The sequence below is a fragment of the Diachasmimorpha longicaudata genome, chromosome 5, assembly GCF_034640455.1.
Source record: "Diachasmimorpha longicaudata isolate KC_UGA_2023 chromosome 5, iyDiaLong2, whole genome shotgun sequence".
In the NCBI taxonomy this organism is placed as follows: domain Eukaryota; kingdom Metazoa; phylum Arthropoda; class Insecta; order Hymenoptera; family Braconidae; genus Diachasmimorpha; species Diachasmimorpha longicaudata.
In genome coordinates this window covers 8,409,744-8,431,830 of record NC_087229.1, presented here as the reverse complement: position 1 = coordinate 8,431,830, position 22,087 = coordinate 8,409,744, and the positions used below count along the sequence as shown (strand labels likewise).

Here is a 22,087-nt window from a genome sequence, read left to right as displayed (position 1 = left end):
CGCTTTGGCGAAACGCCAATTGTGCTTATATTTGTCACACACTCTTTCATATGTTGATGTCCCTCACGTTCAATTTTATTGACATTTTCAAGCATTTTCAAATGGCTGGAATGTGTGAGCATTCCAAAGAGGTAACATTGTTTTCACAAATTCCCTCTCGTTTATTTGGGGAAGTTGGTATATTTGTTTTCTATTGCGGTGAACAGCGATGCAGTCCCAAGCACCATAACTAACACATTTAACCAAAATTTTTCATCTCTGAAAGATGCCATCAATTTTTTTCAAAGTTTTCATCCAGAAATGTCTTTAACGTCAGATTCACGTGAATCTCAGAGGTAATTTTTAAAGCAATTTTCATTCCTCCCGAATGTAAATCTGGCAATAAATTAATTATTGTTTATGCTGCGTCGTCTCCAACTAATGAGTCACGATAATTTTTTCAAGTGCTGCGAAAACAAAGGAGAACATAAAAAAAGGGAAAGTGGGAAATTGGTGAGAGGGAGAGAGACAGTACAGAGTCTGGGGATTCGTTAATCGATGAGAGCACTCGACGACGATGTCCGTTGTTGTCTGCACCTGGATATTGACTTGGTCACATAACACACGTTTCCACATCTACCCCCATTCCTCATCTAACCATCGAATTTGTGGAGAGATAATAAAAATAATGAGTGACTTAACGAGAAAGAGAACTGGAAAATCCACTCGCAAAAGACAATCATTTCCATATCATTTGTTCTGTATTGCTTTCTGCTGTTTTCGTTTGATCTTTTGTCTTAGTTATGTATGCATTGTCTGTTGATGCAACAAATGTACGATAAGGCAATGATTGAAGGTCGAGTGCTTCACACCTTTGAATAGAGAGGCATTCTTTTCATGTCAAGAATTATTTTATTCAATTGCATTCTTGTCACGCCTTTGAATCTTTTATCCAGAGAACAGAGAGTGACCCTCGTGAAGACATTCTTTATTAAATTAAATTCTGACACTGTCAATGTCCCAGTAAGTGTCGTAATTATTTCATTTTCTGTTCCCTAAAACGGAGACAATTTTTTTCCAGTTAAAATTATCGTATCCTGGGGTGACAGTGTTGGATTAAAAAAAATGTTTTGGGTGATGAGGATTCAGAAATTTCTCCTGACAAATCCGGTTGAAAATAAAATAATAAGATATATATTGTCAACAAAGCCATAAACATCAACTTCCATATGAAATTCAACTGCAAAAAATGATGGATTCGTTGCGGAACTACTCTTTTTTCAGTACAAATTGAATTTGCTCCAGTCAATTAACGAGCAAAAAAAACGAGAAAAATCCAAATAAAACTAGAGATGTTTTTGATCAATCGTTCCAGTTCTCCAATCCCAGGGAATATAAAACAGGCGGAGGCCACAAGGGAAATCGTCGTCAACCGGAATGAGCAAAAAATAGTGAAAGAGTTACTCGATGAAACATCAGAGACATCAAGAGGGCTGCGAAGTGTATTCTCATACACATTGGTTACAGGGAATGAATGAAAAAATACCGCCGGCATCTTGTGTGAGAGGAGACACAAGATCCGGATAACGCGTTCTTGGAATTCATCCAGTCACCGAGTCGATTAGGGCAAAACTACGGCTTAACAGACGTACAAACCAGATTCTCTCAGACAATCTGGCAGGGTCGATGATCTCAATCATTGATACATGTGGAGCAAATTCATTTTCCAAAATTAAGTTTTTTTTTTTTCAAATCAGAGTGAAGAGGAATGATTTCCTTATTGAATTTTTATTGAAGTGAATTCATCAAATTCAGAGAATAAATGTTCCAATGAATTCTTGGAAATGTTTATAGACAGCATCGTCAACACGTAAAACGCGTTTTGTTTAAATTGGAGCGTCACAACTAAATACTGAATAACATAAATTAAAAAGATTTAGGAGACAACCATTGTAATCGATAAGGCCCAATTTAATAATTTTTCCCTGAATGACACTTCGCTCCAGAATTCCCGAACTTCTGGGAAGATTATTATGAAACATTTCCCTCCGTGTGACATGATGAAGGATGGAAAAAGGTAAACATTGCATTTTCCACCGCACGAATGAAAATATGATTAAAAAATCATGAAGCTACGAATAACCATAAAATATCGGCCAAGGCCGATATTCATAAATCCTGGTGGATTACTCCGTGTATCTCGCAAGCTAGTTGGCATCACACTTAGAGCACAGATATTATACCTGAAGCACAGAGGAGCGGAAGTGAATCAACGAGGCGCGACATTACGTGCCTCTAATCATCCAGCTCTGGTAGTAGGTCAGTGCCGATGGTGATGTTTTTCGTTAATTTTTTTTTTCTTTAAAAAAAAATCAAACCACTTGTTCATACGTTTAGTAAACTTTGACTAAACCCAAATAAAATAATCATAATCTTCCAAAATTTCCATTGGATAAATTAAATTTATCAATAAATAAAGCTGAATGCCAGTCCCCTCAATTGAAATAAATCATCCCAATAAACAAAAACAACTAAAGACACATCGTACTCTCTGATCGTTGTCTTCCATTCCGGAGATAACAAAACATAAAAAATTCATAGCTATAAACATTGTTTACCTGGAAGGAAAAAAACAATCAGTTATTTTCTATTGTTTCCCCTGAAAAATGCTCAGAATTTTACCCATCTTCGGCACGTGAACATACCGAGTCACTGAACTCTAGCCACACGACAGGTAGAGGCCATGGTGGGAGCTTAATCACCCCCTCTTATCAAGTACAAAATCGATATGTATATGCAGTTACGCGAAGTAGATCGCGACTGCAGTGAAACGACACGAGGCGCAAACGAAAATACTGTTTTACGTTCACTCACCCTTTTCTCTACCCCCCACCTCCTAAGGACTCTAGAGGTCATTGAACCCAACTTTAAACTCACCAATTTTCTCAAAGCTAAACCCAGCTTTTTGAATAATTTTCTAATTTTGTTTACGTTCACTCGTTCACTGTATTGTTCCCTCCCCTATGTCGAGCTTTGTTCAACTCTATAATTCGGCTTTCTTCTGACGAACACATACGTTAAAATGTTACAATTCTCACGACTGGAGAGACTTGACTTATAGTGCACACGAAGTATTACGCACCACGTGTTCCCAACTGCTCTAATCTCACGCCATAACATTGTGAGCAATATCGCGATAAGGGAAAACCAAATATTTCATTAGGGAGGTTCCACACCCTTTTCTACGAAAACGCATTTTCTTATTTTTCTGAAAAATTTACGATGCCATTTTTTGTAGTCAATGTAAAATTTATATTATTTTCTACGTTTGAAAGATCACAGTCATTTCCTAACTGATGCGCCATGGGATCGACTTAACAGCTTCCTGATTATTCGTGGCGTGTATAATGTCAGCTGATTCCCTATCGTGGACCCACGAGACAGCATTCCACCGAGGGTCGAGTGCAACAACAGAAAATTCTCTTCCCACAACAAAAGAAGAATTACTAAAATTAAAATGATAAGTGCAGATAAAATATCTCAATTGATAAGTTAAATTATCATTCAGAATTCTCGGGCAATTCATTTGTGGAATTTTTGGGGGGGAGATGACCAGGCCTGGAGCAATTAGACTGGGACTGGGCTGGGATTCACGAGGATGAAAGCAGGTGCAGTGGTGAAAGAGGAAAAGGGAGGATGGAGGAGGGGTGGGCAAAAGGGGGGTAATAAAAAGGGAATTGGAGAGCAAAGGAGTGGAGAATGGAGATGAGGGGGTTCTTGTGGCTTCAGTGTGGACTGGCTTTCTGGAATGTCGTCGTGGTGCACTCCTGTGGTATGCATATATACTTATGCACTTTGTACAATACACAATGTACGTTCGTGTTGAATAAATCAGTGGGTAGTTCAAAAAATCGACAGTTTCGACCACTAATTATTCGGTTTAATTAATTCTTAAAATTGATAGATTTAGAAAAATTTTCTACGAGATATTTTGTAGATTATTTATTTTTTTTTTTCGGATTTCGAATCAGAGGACAGCATTTGACCCCGGTTGACATTTCCGCCCCTTACTAGGCCTCAATACTCTCGCTGTCTTCGTTAGAACCCCCATTTTACCCTCCCTGTACTCGTGAAAAATATTCTCACCCCTAATCCTATCCAATAATCCTGCGATATTAATAAAAAAAATCAACTAAACTTTGTAATTTCTCTTTTACGACGACTCAATGGAGTTTCCTTGTAGCATGTCAACAGTTCAGTCTTCCGATAATAAATATATGATTGGAAAGGGGGTGAAATTCCCAGTGCCGGGGACTACAAGAAAACCCTTTTCCGGTCACGAAAACTTGAGAGAAGATAAAAGAACTCAGCAAATAAAGTTTAACCATAAGATTTTGGAACAAATCGGGCTCTCCAACTATTCGAATGAATATCACTTCATTATATCATTCCAATCTCTAGAACGAATGAGAGAAATAAAGATAAATAGAAGAATCTTAATCACTCTATTATTAACTTCAGCCCGACAAAAGGAAAATTCTAATAAAGAATTTCATCGTTTCCAACATCTGGGAAACGCCCCACTTCATCCATAAATTCCAGTATCCCAGCAATCTCAGAGAAAAATCCAGACACGATGAAATTTCAATGGAACCCAAGTATAAATTTCAACAGGACGAGGAACAGGTTTTTCCCCCAAGGTGAACTGAGGAAATAGCTAAAGGACAATAGCAGCTTGACAAAACAAAGAGAAATAATCGCCGAGATTGCTAACTAGTGATGATATGGAATTTATATGTGGCATGTGCCACTTACCCGGAGAGGAAAATTCAATTAAAATTACCAGATAAAAATCGTTAAAATTATGTTTCGAAAAATGTTCTGCGAACGAAGTGAACCTTTTTCCCCCACCAAGAATGAAAAAGGAATATTCAGGGGATAACCAATGACCCTAATAATTCCCTCAACTGTCCAGACTGATTGCTACTCAATCAAAAATTAATTAACAACAGTGATAACAATGAAACACTTGAGTCTATGGCCGATATCAATGAAAATGTCAACAACTCTGGGACATATGGCAAATGTAAAGCAAATAAATTGGAATTATTTCCGACATTAATAACACCTCAGTCCATTAAATGCACCGTAGACATCCCCTCGCCATTCTCTTTCGTCCTCAATAACTCATCGATTTCAATCGTTCATGTATTTTTTGTTCTTTCCTCAGTTCTTTAAACCTCTTGCCTGTTTCTTCTTTCTTCCATTACACGTCTCTCGGAGTTTTTCATCGTTATTATACGTACTATGCTGAAGAGAACATAGAGAAAACTCCTTGAAGGCAGTATCTTCGAGTTGAAACGATTCGGCCGATTTAACGGTACTTTCTCATCGGTAGGACGAGCACGATGCTTTCGACGAAACACACACTTTGGGTTCATTATTTTTCAATGCACCGACAAAAGGTACCGTGCTATTTGCATTTTATGGAGAGTGATTATTGTTTATGTCAACGAATTATCTTGTATTTTTTAAATGAAAAATAAAAGAAATTCATATTTTTTAGTTGACGATATTTATATCTTTCAAAAAATGGAATTGAAATTTTATTACGTGTCTTGTGAATGGTGGAAAAATTATTTAAATATGGAAACAATTGAGATTTTCCATTTTGGATTTTTTTTTTCAATTGAGTCATCCCTAGGAGGTCGTAATTAGGTTTCAATTATCATAATCTTATTGCTTTTGAGACTACATTGGATATTACCTGGAATGAACTCCGTTAATGATTATTCATTTTTTTATCCAACAATTCCTTCAAATAATTGACATATCGAGCCTGTAATTTTTGAAACTTCCTTTTTCTGAAATAACTCAATGTCTTGAGACATAAGGCTACAGACTTTAAATCACAATAGAAAAAGAAGACATTTTTCATCAAAAAAACCTCGTGGCTATTGAAATATTTATACCCTTTACTCCCTTCTGAATGCACTCTAATGGATGAGAGAGACAGAGAGGAAAAATATGAAAAGAGTGAAAATCGGAGAGACCGGGAAAGTGGAGCAGAGAAATGGGTCAAGGCGGTGCCCAGGTAGGAAAAAACGAATGGGCCAACCTTGGTACAAGCACGGCCGCCGAGCTGCCGTAGCTCGGCACCCGGGCTCCAGCCAAACTCGCGCCGAACTTGGCTAGACCCTGGGATGATAACACGGGGCCAGGCCTGGGACCGAACTTTGGCCAGACTTCGGTCGCCGTACTTTGGCCGCACTCTGGGCTTACCATTCGGCCCGAAATTGGCCCAGGCCTGTTGCCGAACTTTGGCCGCACTCTGGGCTTACCATTCGGCCCGAAATTGGCCCAGACCTATTGCCGAACTTTGGCCGCATTCTGGGCTGACCATTCGGCCCGAAATTGGCCCAGATTTACGACCAGAGCTGTGGCCAGGCTCCAACCGTTGCCTGTATTGGGTTCAGAATCACCAATAAATATATGAACGGTATATCTGATAAGCAGACATGTATTTATTACCTTCAACATTATACAGAAAACAGTTTTATTATGTGACAAAACTTATATTTAAATTTATTAAATCTATTGACAAAAAAACTCAGCCAATCAAAAACTTTTTTCCTCCTATCGACATAGTACATGTTTTCATCCGATTTTGGTTGAACAGTTAAAGATATGCAGTGTTTGTATCTCCAATTTTCATGAAAGATAATCACAACTATGAGATTTTTCCGCGAACAGAATATGAAAACTCAAAAAAATGATTGCAGGTATAAATTGTAGAAAAATCTTTTGTGGATTATTTTCATCCGCTTTTAAAATAAATAATCTACGTAGATCATTTGAATCCGAAATTTAATACGACATACCATATTAAGTCTTAATAAACTCTCTCTTACAATCTAATAATATTAGCAGTCAGTCTTCAGAATTCGAAGATTGTATTAACAAAATATCCAACAAAATAACGCACCAATGTTATTTTTTAAATTAGTAGTTTAGAATTGATAAATTATCGTGCTTCAATTCAAGCATGAAAACAGTCATTATAATAGCAATATTATGGATAATTTATTCCGCTATGGATGATAAGAATTAATTCTTATATCCATAGACAATTGCTGATACGAATTATCCTGATAAGAATTATTTTTTCATCTCGGAAAGACGTCCTTTTTTTACAATAATGTCTTCTCCATCTGCAACTCCGGAACACAGAATGATATTTAGTTGCATTGATTGTGTGCTAGTTCTATATAATATTGCTTATTATATTCACTCTTTCAAACAAACTTAGAAATATAAAAAAGTCTTGGATAGGATTACATATAACTAATTAATTTCAACCCTTAAATTTGAAATCTTTGGGGAATATGGACGCAGTCCGATTGTGAAACTTCAACCTTATAAATATTATTTGACTTGAATCACCAAATACTGAAAACAGCTCTCAATGGCTGAAATTACTTTCATTAGAATTTTTCTTAAAAATTAAAAATCCACTTATTATTTTTCCCTTTAAACTTTTGGACATAATATTTAATCCCTGAACCAACAACGGATATTTATTCCCGTGATCTAACTTATGAGGAAATGACATAGAAAATACTTTATTATGCTAAGATACATCACATTTTCCAATTGTTATTTCCATCTTCTGGATTTCCGACCTCGCCAGGAGAAATATAATAAATATAATTAATACTTCAATGACAGCCGAATACTAAACAATATTCATATATTAATATATATTCTGCCCAATGAAACGCCTCGCGATAAAAATATATTGATAATATAAACTTTTCCTATTAATCGTACCTTTTATCAAGAATATCACAACTAATACAATTACGAAAATGAACTAATGGAGTCATATTAACACAGTGATTTTACAATTCCATTTATCCCGGAAAAATGAAGTATTATCAACTATAAACCCCCAAGAATTGGTTCATCCCTGTCTCCAACGCTGCTATTGGATTCACTGATGCAATCATTAAGATGCTTATACGAGCCACAATCACCATCACCACCCGACCAACTATCACCACAAGCACTAGCATTATCATCGAGATGTCGAACATCGACATCTCCACTAATTTGATCCACAATAGATCCACTACGGATAGTTATTTCATTGGCTGTTGGCAAACTAACCTCTTCCTCATCGGCATTATTGCGTTCACTGTAATCCGGAGTTTTTTCTTTAGCGCCTTCTACGTTTACAGATTCTTTTTTCTTCAGTTGATGAAAATGTCTGTATTTTTTAACCCGTGAATATGAACTCTGAGACATATTACAATAGTAAAAGAGTAATATTAAAATAATAAATTGCCGCACACGACACTCATGTCTACTGCCACAATCAGACTACTCAACACGCCATCTTACGGGCTGTTGTCATAGAATGTGTGGTATACGGTGATATCCACGCATATTTTCCCCTGAAATAGTATGTTCAGAAGAAATAATGGTACCTTCGGAAGAAGGAGAATCAAAGGACGAAAAATTTAGTGAAGGAACATTCCCCATGAGAATTCAATTTTTGGAATGCTGTTCCATATGGGACCCAAGCCTGGCAAACCATGCCCCTTGTCTGCCTGGCCATGTCTCGGGGCAAGCTTGGTGACCCAAGCCTGGCAAGCCATGCTCTTTACCAGTCTGGCCATACCTCGGGTCAAGCGTGGTTGCCCAAGCCCGGCAAACCGTGCTCTTTGCCAGTCTGGCCATACCACGGGCCAAGCTTAGTGACCCAAGCCTGGCAAGCCATGCTCTTTGCCGGTCTGGCCATGCCTCGGGCCAAGCTTGGTGGCCCAGATCTGGCAAGCCAGTCTCGTGCCAGACCTGGCCCGTTTCGTGGACATTGGCATTTCCTACCTGGGTGGCTGGGTTCTATAATTCCAGGGTTGAATGCAGAGTCACGTGGATCCCGGATCCAATTCGCGAAACTTTACGCTGTGCATAGGATATACGAAAAAGGAGTCAGTGTTTTTTCACCCATTCTTTCATACTCTCGAAGTTTACTCGCACGACTTTCTTCGGGGTTTCGATTTAGATCGCAATATCCGATTAAAATTTTGTGAAGATTTTGATAAAGAAGTGCACATATTGCAAAACCTCATGTTCAGAATTTTAAGATATTCAGGGTAGAGAAGTTGCAAAAGTTTGACTAAACTTAACGTAATATTTTCACATTTCCTGAAATTCCTCGACATTTCCAGAGATAATTACGAAATGAGAGAAAAATATGAACGAAAAGAATGCAAATGTACAAAAGCCCTTATTTATCAAACTGAAATTATCGTTCATAGCGATTGAAGTCTCATGCTATGCACATGTCTGCAAAAAAATGACACGTAGGCGACCGGAAAGTGCATTGTCATAGCGTAGGTGTTACCTCCGAAAATATAAACACAATATTTAAACAGTACAAAGTGAATGAAATGAACGAATTGAATTAATGAATTAATCGAGGTCACCCTGGATTGATCGCGTTGCTTCGTTAACCCCCCCCCCCGCCCCCACCCCCTGTACCCCACCCAATGCTTTGAAATTCCACTTGATATTTCGGAATGTCAACAATGCAACGCGGTACAATTGTAAATTATACATTTGGAATACGGAAATTATCCTCCCTCGTATGAACAATAGTTAAATCACTCATTAAGTCTCGTCCCGCGTGCCACCGGGTCGAGTCATGTAATTCGTCATTCTTCCGGATGTACCTAATCTCGCAATCCTAATGCGCGATACAGAGAAAAAAAAAAACATTTTAAAGTAGCATTAAGTGTACAATCGGTCAAATAAATTCATCGGAGGCTTGACATTGACTGAAATTAAAAAACGAAATTACAGTTAATGGTTTCATTTGTTCGATTGTACAAATAATAAATTTTGTAAATCAGTGTTTACAATTGATTAAATTAATGTATATAATGTATGTGCATGTATACATATCGATGAAATTATTCAGAACGATAACTAAAGTATTTTCAGTGATTGTGTCCACAGAAAAATTTACTTCAAACGATTGCTCCCCTCCAACGTAATTGATTAAAAAAAATTTGATGATGGTTAGATGAAAAAAAAAATCCTTCGAGGATATAAAATTGAAGGGCGCACAGAGTGCCCAGGGGGGCTGGTGGACAAAGGAATAGGGAGGCAAGTTTTTTTTTTTTGTGATGGCCCCCAGTGTTTCCATAACGACAACACTCGTGTGAGCATGGGCCAGTGGCATTGCCCTCACTCCAGCACATTACGTGTCCACCACCCTCAGCAGCCCCCTCAAACCAACAATGGGATACTCGAAAGATACTTAATTCCATCCGAGGGAATCAAAATAAGGCATTTGGAGAAAAAAATATTGCTTTCCCGCATTTTTCATACTGTATCACAGAGAAAATTTTACTTAATTAATTCAAGGATTGTATTGAAAATTGTTAAATAAAAAATCTGACATTTCATGGATACTCAGTTATTAATTTTTAGGACGTCGGAATGAATACGATTTAGACGAAAAAAAACAATATGAAATGTCAAATTTCATTAAAGATTCAATAAAATTAATGGTTTCATGGAAAAGTTGTAGAGTTTAAGGGCGCATTCTCACCCACCCATTCATTCTATTAAAATATTCATCGAAAATGTCCATTACATTGATAAATGTCACTCCTCGAGTATTCAGACACCGATAACTATCAGTGATTCATCCGAGCGCAATACACCCCAGGTAATGACCGTGAGTAAATTCACTATAAGGGTTCATCGTCCTTTACCGCCACCTCAATCCCATGTTTCTATTTACCCAGTGTTATAAACCACCTACGTGCTGCACTCCACTGTTCTACCCTGTTTTATATCTCATTTTGTTTTCAATGCCCCCCCCCCTCCATCCCCTTCCCCTCCCCTTTCCCGGGCATTCCCTTCCCGCTGGGCTCGTATGATCGACTGTACAGGAAAGAAGCAGTGCAAAACTTCTGGCCGTTCTCTTCTCTACTTCACGAGATATTTATTCCGGGAGGGCGCCCTTCGGCGCGATCTTTCTCACGGCATAAAACCCGAGCGAAAGTATAATGCTTCCGCAAATTGTCTCGAGGGAATCGGGAATGCACCACGCCTACCGCAATCTCTGATGATGGGTTTTTTCAATTTTGAAAAGTCAAGGTTTTTAGGTAATATTTGAATTTTTTTTTTTTTATTCGGTAAAAGAACATTTATGATTATTCAAGAGTAACTGAAATAGATATTAATCTATATTAATCGGATACAATGGTTCATCTCCGATTAAGATCATTAGCTTTTTGAAAGTGAATGTCGGCGCAATGTCGGCTGAGTGTCGGCACAATTGTGACTCATTTTTTATGAAATACGAATCAAATGGCTCCACTCGCAAGTATAGTGCTGATTCATTAATAAAGAAATTTATGGTAAAACCAAAAGCAATATTTCAGTTGTATGATCCGTCTAGAGGTCATAAGACCGATTACTTTGGAATTTACGATATTAAGCCTGTAGATGAGACTGGAAAAAGATTGAGCTCAATCGAGAGTGAAAGAGGATTTCAGCAATGGTTCAGTGAAAACAGAACGGAATAGGTCTAATTTTATTCAATTCGGAAGATGAAAGTAGAAAACAAGAAAATAAAATTATTTGAATGAGACTAATGTAGCTGCGCGTCCGTCGCTACTTCAATATTAATAAGTTCAAAATAGAATGAATATAACTTGAATTTTAAATATTGAAATCGGAAATAAATTGCAAATGAAAGTTAATACGATACAGAAGTCCTAATGAAAAAATTAAGATAATGGAAAAACCAATGTTTCACGCTAAATGGGTATTTAATCATCCACTGAATCACTAAACAAATTATTTAACATCGCTGATTGAATTATCTTCCGTATGGAAATCGCGCGCAACTAATTCAGGTTATAACTATGGCTTGAAAGGGAAATGAGGAAAATTACTGAAAAAACTATTCAGAAGTTGGATACGCTGTTTATTCTAATTAGAACGTTCGTTGTAAAAGTTTTAATTGCACATTGGGGATTTTCTCGTATTCTCCTCGGACATACGATTACGTTAATCAATAGGCGAGGGGGCTATAGATTGTCCACCGAGGGTGCGCTCTGTTATTCATTACTATTATTTACTAAAGATATACCTGTAATCTCGCGAATACCACAACTTCTGATTATTTTACGTCAAATATTTTGAACCAAAAAACAACGTAAAGAATTCGGGTGGAAATTCTCCCAATTCCCTGAGATGATAATAATACTCTCATACATTTTTTTGCACATCAAAACACATTTAACGAGTTTGCACTGAAAATTTAATGAACTAGAATTTTTTTTTATCCTCACATATTTCGAGGGAACTCGAGGTTCGTTAGCGCGACTCACCAGACTGTATTACAAGCTTGTGTATGAATTCATCCAAGAATGAAACCGTCAATTTATCCGGCAAATGGAGAACTCGGATGAACAGCTTGGCCAAGTACATAGAAAACTTTACAATCTCTTTTCGTTTTTTTCCCCCTAATTTTTCCATGTGTTCAGACGAGTCGAAGCTTTTGGAAATATTTGTCAATGTACGGTATTTTATTGTGTGTCAATGTCTGACCTAAATCAACTTCAGTCATTTTTGCATATTCATTAAAATTTTAAAACCCCCGTTAATTGGATACAATTCAGAAAAAAATCATTTCAAAATCGAATTCAATAATTTGCTACTTATTCGACACTTCGATTTTTTAATACACAATAATGTATTTTTATTTCGTTTGCTCGCATAAATCATTGCATAGCATAATGCAGGGTACATCTGCAGCACTACATTGAATGATTCTCTGTCACGGAGTCAGCCACATGTGGTGCGTTTTTACTGGTTAAAAAAAAACAAAGAAGAATAAATGACAGAGAGAAATGGCAATATGCATTTACTCCACCACGACATCAGTTTACACGGCCACTTTGCACCGGACGGCGATATACTTCTGACGTGTTGCGTGACAACGCCGACGTTATGGGCTCGCTCCCGATCATTTTCGATAAATGGTTGTTGTCGAATGAATTTCCGTTCCTTAATTTGTAATGAAGAACTCGGGAGAAAAGCAACTCCATCATGGGGACATAATGGAAAAAAAAGTGTGAAATTGTGCAAATCGTTTAATTTTCAGGTCAACGGAAAGAAAAATAAAATAAACTATCATTTCTCGGTGGAAACCGATAGATCTAGACTCCAAAGTAAAGAGAAAGTTGGATCTATCCTGTATCTATTGCCACAGGAGGAAGTCATGCTCATGCGCTTGTATGAAACCCAGAGCATTGTATCCTCATCATGTAGCCATTCTACGCGTAATCGAGATTGTAATTTCCCTCCCTCCAACAGCCACATCTCCACCAAATGGAAAGTAAAATTTGATATGCAGTATTTTTTAGTTTATTTAATATTTCAAGTTTCATTCGGAACCAGTCACCGATACCTATTGAAAGAAAAACTTTCCTCAGGTATAGATTGTTAATTTATTAGTCCTTTTCTAGAAAAAATATACCTTTCAAATCAATACCTATCGACATCTCGACAGTCTGTCATTTTTATGTCTCATTGGCTAACATGAATCTCAGCTGGTTAATTTGAATTTACATTTCATTACATTCTCAAATTTTCAATCATGTTTTTGATGATAATTATTCAAATAATCTCCATAGCAATGTCCACTCGTTTGCTACCAGATCTTGTCAAATAAAACTGGATAATCTCACAGTTAAATAAATTTATGTATCGGCATTGATAAAAGCCGTACAATTTAAAGAAACTTATCCTGATTTTGGGTAGAATTGAACAGACCCGAAGGTCTGATGTTAATCTGCCTCGTGGCTCATTCTTCAGGTGATGATATTTTTTTTTGTGTCTCCCAAAAGCTGTAGATGTGACCGATAATTTTACGGGTAATTTTATCTGTCGTCGATTGGGCCATCCATACTGGCGTATCCAAATCCCCGAAAAAATAAGCGACTGCAAAAGCACCGAAAGACTATGGGGAGGAAAGGTCCTTTCGACTTGGTTTCTCCATTCCTCCACTATTTCCAGAACTGGAGCCATTAATCCTCTTGGGATTAGCTCAATGAGAGTTGTGGGCGAAAGATCCTCGACTCGTCCAGTGGAATTGGGTTTTACGTAAGTTGGAACGATCATTGGGTGAGTTGTTTCCAATTTTCTCCATAATCGTTGGTGTTATGGTCTGTTTTATTTAAATGTAGAAAGTGCAAGAGTGGGTTGATATAATGGGCAACAGCAGGTGAATTTTTCACCGACGAACGAATGATTTTAAAGTTCAAGAGATGCGTTATATCATATGTGAAAGCAGAGAAAGACAAAGTTTAGAAAAATTGTCAGGTCTTCTAGGTAGAATTCCAGAATGATTTTTTTTCATTTTCCTTTTCTTGGAAATTGGCAAAACTACAAATGAAGATATCGAGAAAATTTGAAAAATTCGAAAATCCATTCCTGCTCTTCACTGCCCATTTACCCCTCATCTACCCCCATTAATTATTCTTATAATTTTGCATATTTTATATTTCCAAGGCGAGAGTTCCACGTCTCCTTGAAATGTAGAAACTGGAACCTTGCGAACGGTTATCTCAATATTTATGAAATTTTCTAGGAATTATGTCGTCATTTACAGCTAATCCTGAGCAGGAATTTATCCATGAACTGACAAATGCTTAAACGTTTTCTAAACACTCAAGGAAACGGAGTTTCCTGGAGCCAATTAAAAATAAATAAGTAGAAATTGAACAGGATAATTTGTGAACTTCCCCGGAAATTCAATTCGAACAATTGAACACAGAAAAACGACTTCTGTGAATTTAATTTTTAGGTACATTGAAATAGCCGGAAATAAGGATTCACTCGACCTTGAAACTCATCTCGACGTTTTCATATAAACCTAATTGGTTTGAAACATAAACGAGTTACCAGTAGAAATAATTGTTAAGATTGAGATGATGATTTATATTCGAAATAAATCAATCATTAAAGCATTCTCGTTGACCTAAAGACAACTTCATTTCAATTTTCATAAAAAATCCTATTAAAGTGTACGAACAATTTTATTCAAATCAACTGTTCGCTTCAGTAAGTGCAGCATGACTTCATCAGCCCATAATGACAATGTCCCATCAAAAAGGAAAACAACTTTTAAATCATCAAAATTCCATTTATCACGAATCGCCTGAAGCATTAATTTTTTTCCCTGTACTATTCTCAACATTTACAATTATCACCCCAATTTTCCTACGATTTTCGACATAATTTTTCCAACATCAGTCGAACATTGCCAGCTGCGTAATCATGATGCCACTTACATCTCACCGATAAAAATAAACATAAATGTCTCAACGTTTGTTAGTCATCAGCCAGCAACAAGTGGTGTTTACTCTATGCAATCAAGGCCCCTCTGAGAATTGACGGCTACGAATTTCCTCGCAAAACGTTCCCTCACCCCTTCGGGAATAAAATGAAAAAAAAAAAAAAAAAAATTCTGCGAATGCCTCCAAAACAAGGGACAATCGAAGGAACAAAGATCCGATAATGGCTGCCATGAGCAACATCTCATCTCTCAATTCCCAAAATAAACAAACATCAGAGAGCTGCTCGTTTGCTTTTCTTTCTCCCATTTTCAGTGACAAATCCCAACGCAACATCATTTGTAATACTTGTACTTAGTCTCATAAAATAAATGTACTCACCGGCAGCTTCAAAATTATGAGATGAATGAAAATTATCCTGCAATTTAATTCACTCGATAAAACGCACGAAAACTTCCCACCACAACGAAAATTCACTTATTTTTATCCGAAAACATGAGACATTTATCACTCGCGATGATTCTTTACACTTCACGGGACGTTTTATAATTTCTTAATGATATATATCTCAGACAATTTTTCGATCGTGAAGGACGAGTTGAAGACTGCGAATTTATAACTATCGGATTGCGAAGTTAGACTACTCGGCGGCGGTCTCCGCGCGTCTGATTTGGCGTCTGTGTTCCGTCTCGACGGGAACCCATCAGTTGAGGCATTCTGCCACCTGTAGTTCATGGCGCATTCGCATGAACGGCATTTCCTTTTTGGCGTGAATTATTGAGATAATTTGAAATTTTAAAAAGCATATTTATGCGCATGGAGAATATGAAGGATTGGAAGAAGAAAATAATTATGTTTTTAATTTTTCGTACGACACACGTGCAGTATGGATTTTCTGACTCGTGAGATTAGAAACATTAGTTGCGGTTAGTTATTAAAAAACTGATATTCAGGTTTAAAGAAGGATCAGGTAAATTTTACGGATTTTATAATTTTATTCCCCTTAGATTACATTCACGTACAATCGGTCAATGTGTCAGCATTGTATATACAACGGGACAAAAAATATGGATACATTATCAACAATGTCCCTTGCATATGCATTATTATCATTCATAATTACATAAAACACAATCGTATATTCGCTGAACGAGTCGAAGGATAATAGCGGTAATATCCCTCGAAATTAATTAATTATGGATAGTTAATTGGATAAATACTGTTAATTATATTTAATTATCCTTGCACAGAAAACGAGATAAACGATAAGAGGGCACGAGAGTGGCAAGGAAGATAAGGTAAATTATTTGAAGATAAGCAAAGAAATGGGATCGATATTCATAATTTTACAGGGAGATGTCAAAGTCGCATGAAATTCCATTTTTACAATAGACCCAACGGTTTAGCAACGAGTATGCAAAAAATCGATAATATGTCTATCAAACTTCTGATGAAAGGTTTGATACAACATACTGAGAAATTATTTTACCATTAAATTTACAAATTCATCCTCTCGATTTCTCATGCAAAACAGGAGACAAATGCAGTGGAAAAATCGTGGCGATTTTCCCAAGAGAATAATTTTTTTAGGATTCCCAAGATCTATTCGTTTGTCTGGAAAATCCAGGCTATCAAACATTCCCGTTAATCAATAGAAGTTTAACAGGTAATTATAAGAAATTCATCAGGTCTTTTTTATGAAATAATTTCATGCACATTCCAACTGGAATCTTCACTTATCACCAACAATGATATTCGTCTTAGTTATCTCCTGAATTTTACTATTACCATCATCACCAGTGTAAAGAACTACAGTGAGATCATCGCTTCCCTTGAAATCAGTGATATCAATGGAGTTGCGTTTCTTATCGTTCGTTACTTTGAGAGAAGTCTCAGGGCCATGTGACAGCTTCTCCATCATCACTGGCTCCTGCATCAGGACAGCATCCAAATCGTATATGAAATCTTTATCAATGACTTTGGATCTATTTCTCGTTGGTCTTTGTACTTTGTCCTCATTCTTGGGTGATTCAATGGTCTTCGGTGAGGGATTTCCGGCTTCGATAGACGTTGGACTGGATGAAGCACTCCTCTCAATGCTTATTCCACGTTCTAGGGCTTTCGGTGTCGCTGAACTATTGAAAGACTGTTCACTTGAGGATGAGGAGCCTTCTGATGATCCAAAAATCACTTCCATCACCATTCTGCGGAGCTCTGGGTCTTCGTCTAGTTTTGCTCGTTTCGATCGCTCTGATGAGTCTTCTGAACGATTTTCAGAATTTGGTGAAGAGGCTGCTTTATCCCCATGTACGTCACCTGTGATGTAATATTTTATTTAAAAGCTCGTACGGAATATTAATTTATACTTGAGTTATCTTATCAATTTTGTAGCAAAGGGATAAAATCAGGTTAGTTAACTTATCACCAACTTTAGTTGGAGAAAAGAGATTAATTTACCGTTCTGTATGCAGTCAATTTCCTCATTAGCATTGGCAATATCATCAAACGTGGTTTTAGGTTTGGTAACATCGATAACTTCAAGATCCATAGCTTCCTTGGTCTGTCCCTGTTGTTTTTTCAACAGACTTCGACCAGCAGCATTAGCATTATTGTCATCAGGTTGAATCTCAGCCATCATTCCAGCAATAGCTGATCGATTGTTCTTCGCATCGTGAGCCATATTGCAGTGGGCCACACAGTCCACTTTCTCATAGCACTTGAATCCACATAAGTTACAGCGATATCTGTTCCAGGTAATATGGATCGCCATGTGCCTACGCAAGTGGGCCATACTCGAGAATTTTTTGTTGCAGGGAAGACACCGTAGTTTCGGCAGGTCTGCGATTGTTGCAATTCTACGTTCTATCGCTTTTACACGACTGGAAACAGGACGAGTCGTCTCTGGAGGTGCAGATCGGCCTTTTAGGGATGGAGTTTTACTGCGTTTTAATAATGCTAAAACAATAGAAAAATGATATTTAAGATTATCCCCATCGTTTCGCATTGGCTTTCAACATTAATTTTGTTCATTCATTTTTACAATCTTCAATTAAAAAGAATAACGTCAGAGTGTTTTTGAAAATTTCAATAAAGACAATCAAAACATTATTCATGAACCAAAGCTAATTTTGTGAATGCAAACATCGCCCTCCTGGCTCGGACAACTGGCAGTTCTATCAAAATTAAAAAGTAATTAAAAAACTCACAAGAATTAGAATTCTGCTGTCTGTCCCCCCTCGCCGCAGACTTTCTCTTCTTGCTGTCCACATTATCCACAGGTGTCTCCTGATTCTTCTCAATCTTCGTAAAAATGATTTCGGGATCGTCATCCATCTCGACATCCCCCTGTACCCCATTCATCTCAAGCACTTCAGCATTCCCTAGTGCTTCTCCAACAGTTTCCTCCACCGCACGTCCATCATTTCCAATTTTATCCCAAGCGTCCTTGCTCAAGCTGCTGACCCCCTCAACCCTGATTCCGATATCCGAGTCCTGCCCGAGCCTGGTAAGAGTAACAGCTGATGAGAGATTGGGAAGCCTGATGACCTCATCTTTCTGGTCCTTAACGACCTTAGGAATGATGTCCTTCACAGAGACACTCCCCTCAGATACAGGGAGCCTTCCAGAAGTGATGGGAGCCGAGATAGACGTTTCCAAAATAATCTCCGAGGCCTTTTGTTGCCTCCTGGCTCTGGCAGCCCCATCACTGCAAGCTGCAATCCTCTTTTGGCATATCTGTGAATGAGACAACAGGGCAGCCTTCCTGTCGAACCTCTTGCCACACCCTCCACACCTCTGGAGCTCTCCATCCCTCTCCAAATGAGCCATCCACTCCTCCGTCTCGTTGATTGTTACCTCATGATTATTATTTAATTTACTGTTGGCGCAGTCTTTTTCAATGTCCTGGGCTCGTGTTGCTTCAGTTCTGTAGGCCTTTTCTTGGATTTGAGGGCGTAGTTTCCTCACTTGATCGTTGCTCTTCCTGTGAATCTTATAGAGATGTCGGTAGACACCCCAGGGATTCGTGAAGAGGCTCTCGCAGCAGGGACAGGGGTAGACCATCCTGTGAGGAGTGTGCAGAGATTTCATGTGGAAAGTCAATGTCTTCTTGGTCGCAAATTTAGCATCACACACAGAGCAAACGAGATTGGTATCTCCTGATGACGTGGAGGACAGTGAATCCTCGGGATGATCATGAAATTGCAGGGGACTGTCGGGTTTCTCCAGGTGATTCACCTCGATGAGTTGTCCATCGGGACCGAGGACAGCTGTATTTCGACTCAGAATACTTTGTACTTCGTTTGCTTGAGCTTTCATCAGATCTGTGGAGTCTATGTGACTGTGCGTTGGTTCGAGGACCGTTTGATAAGCGACTTTATTGGATTCCAAGACCTCCAGGAGGACTTGCTCAGTGTCGGCGACGATGCGGAGCGGTGAGGGAGGGCGTCGGTGGGGGTCCGTCTCTGCTTGCTTTTGTTGGAGCATTGCCACGACCGAGGTGAGGTCCTTGCGTGAAAAGGTGTCCAGGGGATTACCCTTGGAACGCTCGGCTTTGCAGTTCTCCTTGGACTCCGTGTCCGAGGATGGCGGAGGCGTTATGTTGGGGATGAGAATTGGCTAAAATAGCGATTTTTAGGGAGGAGTTAGATCATTATTATTTATTTGGTTGCAAAGATCAATTTTAATTGTTTAATAAGATCACAAATTTAGCCCACTCGCATATGTACATAACCATTAACTAGTTTTTTACATTATTTCTGCCTTTGCGTTTTTGGGTAATGCCACTGGATAGTCTATCAATCAATTAACCAACAAATACTTCATTTATCAATTTATATTTTCCCAAAGTTTTGTTGATGATAATCGATGGAGAAATAAAAAATTGTAAATTTTCTGTAATAGTCAACCTTCTAACCTGAGAGAAAAGATGAAACTCTACAAAAAATAACGGCACATCAGTAAGAAAGAACAGAAATCGGTACTAAATTTGGAAATTATTCTAATGAAAGACTGGCTATTCTTTGAAAAAAAATGAAAAAACAACCCTGTAAACTCATAACGAATAAATAATAATTGTGGAAAGTATCCTTACCATTCCAAGTGGATCGATGGCGCTCCTATCCATAGAAATATCGAACTTAGCTGTGCAATAAACCCTCTTGTGTGATATAAAATTGGCCAAACTCCTGAATAAACTCCTACAAATCCTACACTCATAAATGACCTCACACTCATAGTCGAGAATAGATGTAACTTCATGATTTCCATTATCAAAAAGCTTTGCAACTTGTCGTAAACTCGACAAACTTGTGGTGATGGGCTTACGTAAACTGGACAGATCAATGCCGTCGTCATTGCTGGGTGATTCCTCCTTCGGATTGATCTTCAACCTACTAAATTTACGGACACTTCTCTTACTCTTACTCTTGGCCTTCATCCCGCCGTTCGTCCAGCTGCAATCAGACAAAATCAACAAATGACACCCCTGAGCAGCAAACACTATGATTGGGTCGAGCAGTACTAGAGGGTCATGGGCTTCCGTTATCCTCACGCGGCACTAGGGACCACGTGCTCATGAGTCGGAAACGAAAAACCTTAGAACTCTCGAAAATCAAAGGGAAATGATTCAATGTAAAATATTACAATTGTTGAAATCACAAATTGAAAAATGTTTACAAATAAAATCAATAAAATTAACCCTATTGCGTCAAATAATTTCTGATACACTAAGACAAACAATTCCCCTGATTGTTTAATCCTTGAATTCTTGATGCAGATACTTAGAAATACTCAAAGTATTGCAACAGTTTCAATTAATTCATTAATCCTCAGCATCAGTGCTCAGAATAAAGATAATATGTCTCCTCCTTTTATTATCAGGTGGTAATGAGGTTGAGATGATTACATTTGTCAAAATGTAGAATAAAGGAATATCAAGCATCAATTAGTATTTAATAACATCATCTCAGTAAATACCTCAGATTTATCTCATTTCCATTGCCGTCAAACATTTTAATTATCTGTAGACATCAATGACTCTAGTAACCACGAGTTAACAACTAATAAACTAAACCTTAAAACCGTCGAAAAGTAAGGGACAAATAGTTATTCGAGAAACTACCACAACTCTTGAAATCGGTGGATAAAAAGACCCTGTAAATAAAATCAAAGAAATTAAGTCAATTGTGACAATTAACAAACGACCTACTAATAATAATTTCAATGTGCTTGGTGTAGGTACTCAAAAGTACCCAAAATATGCTCCAATTTTTTTTCTTCAAAATTCTTAATAATATGGTCTGAGGCTGAAAATAATATTTCTAATTTATTTATAACATATTGTTGAGGTTGTGGAGCTGATTTCAGACATTCAGATGATGATTATATGTTTATGAAGATGTAGAGAGGACCAATATGAAGTGGTGGGCCATCGCACCGAGGTGAATCGAATGGGGATATGCAAGGCCAAGTCTCTCCTCGATTTTACGAATTATCAGGTGGATTCAGAGAGTTGATGAGTATATTGATAAATAAATAAGCGATTGTACTTACCGTTCGTGATGATTAGAAGCTGGCCGACGAGAATTTATTAGGTGAAAATGATAACTGAAATGTGGTTGAATCAGTGTATTCAGGCCCCACTCAAGACCACCGGGTGTCCTCCATGTTTTTTTGTTTCGATGAGTAAGTTCAAGCGTTCGCCGTTTGGTGGAAAATGAAAT

The 22,087-nt window shown here is 37.8% G+C and overlaps 2 protein-coding genes across 5 annotated transcripts in view; both read right to left on the bottom strand.

Annotated features, from left to right (window-relative positions):
- LOC135163074 (tetraspanin-18) overlaps positions 1 to 16,048 on the bottom strand; it is a 34,325-nt gene extending 18,277 nt beyond the window's left edge. For 2 of the 3 annotated variants that reach the window (XM_064122226.1, XM_064122227.1), the window contains exon 1: positions 15,747 to 16,048. The gene's annotated coding sequence lies outside the window, so the exon portion shown is untranslated. The remainder of the gene's footprint in view (positions 1 to 15,746) is intronic. The other variant, XM_064122228.1, reaches the window with a different exon arrangement.
- A 288-nt stretch (positions 16,049 to 16,336) lies between these two features.
- On the bottom strand, positions 16,337 to 22,068 carry LOC135163049 (zinc finger protein 800). Of its 2 annotated transcripts, none has more exons than XM_064122182.1 (5): positions 21,918 to 22,068; positions 20,458 to 20,818; positions 18,572 to 19,982; positions 17,823 to 18,320; positions 16,337 to 17,681 (listed from the first exon to the last, which is right to left on the bottom strand). In XM_064122182.1, exons 2-5 carry the CDS (start codon positions 20,800 to 20,802, stop codon positions 17,098 to 17,100), a joined length of 2,838 nt encoding a protein of 945 aa, XP_063978252.1. In that variant the 5' UTR covers positions 20,803 to 20,818; positions 21,918 to 22,068; the 3' UTR covers positions 16,337 to 17,097. The 2 variants fall into 2 exon arrangements, with proteins under 2 accessions (XP_063978252.1, XP_063978251.1); XM_064122181.1 differs by lacking the exon at positions 21,918 to 22,068 and adding an exon at positions 21,342 to 21,869.
- Between the last annotated feature and the right edge of the window lie 19 nt (positions 22,069 to 22,087).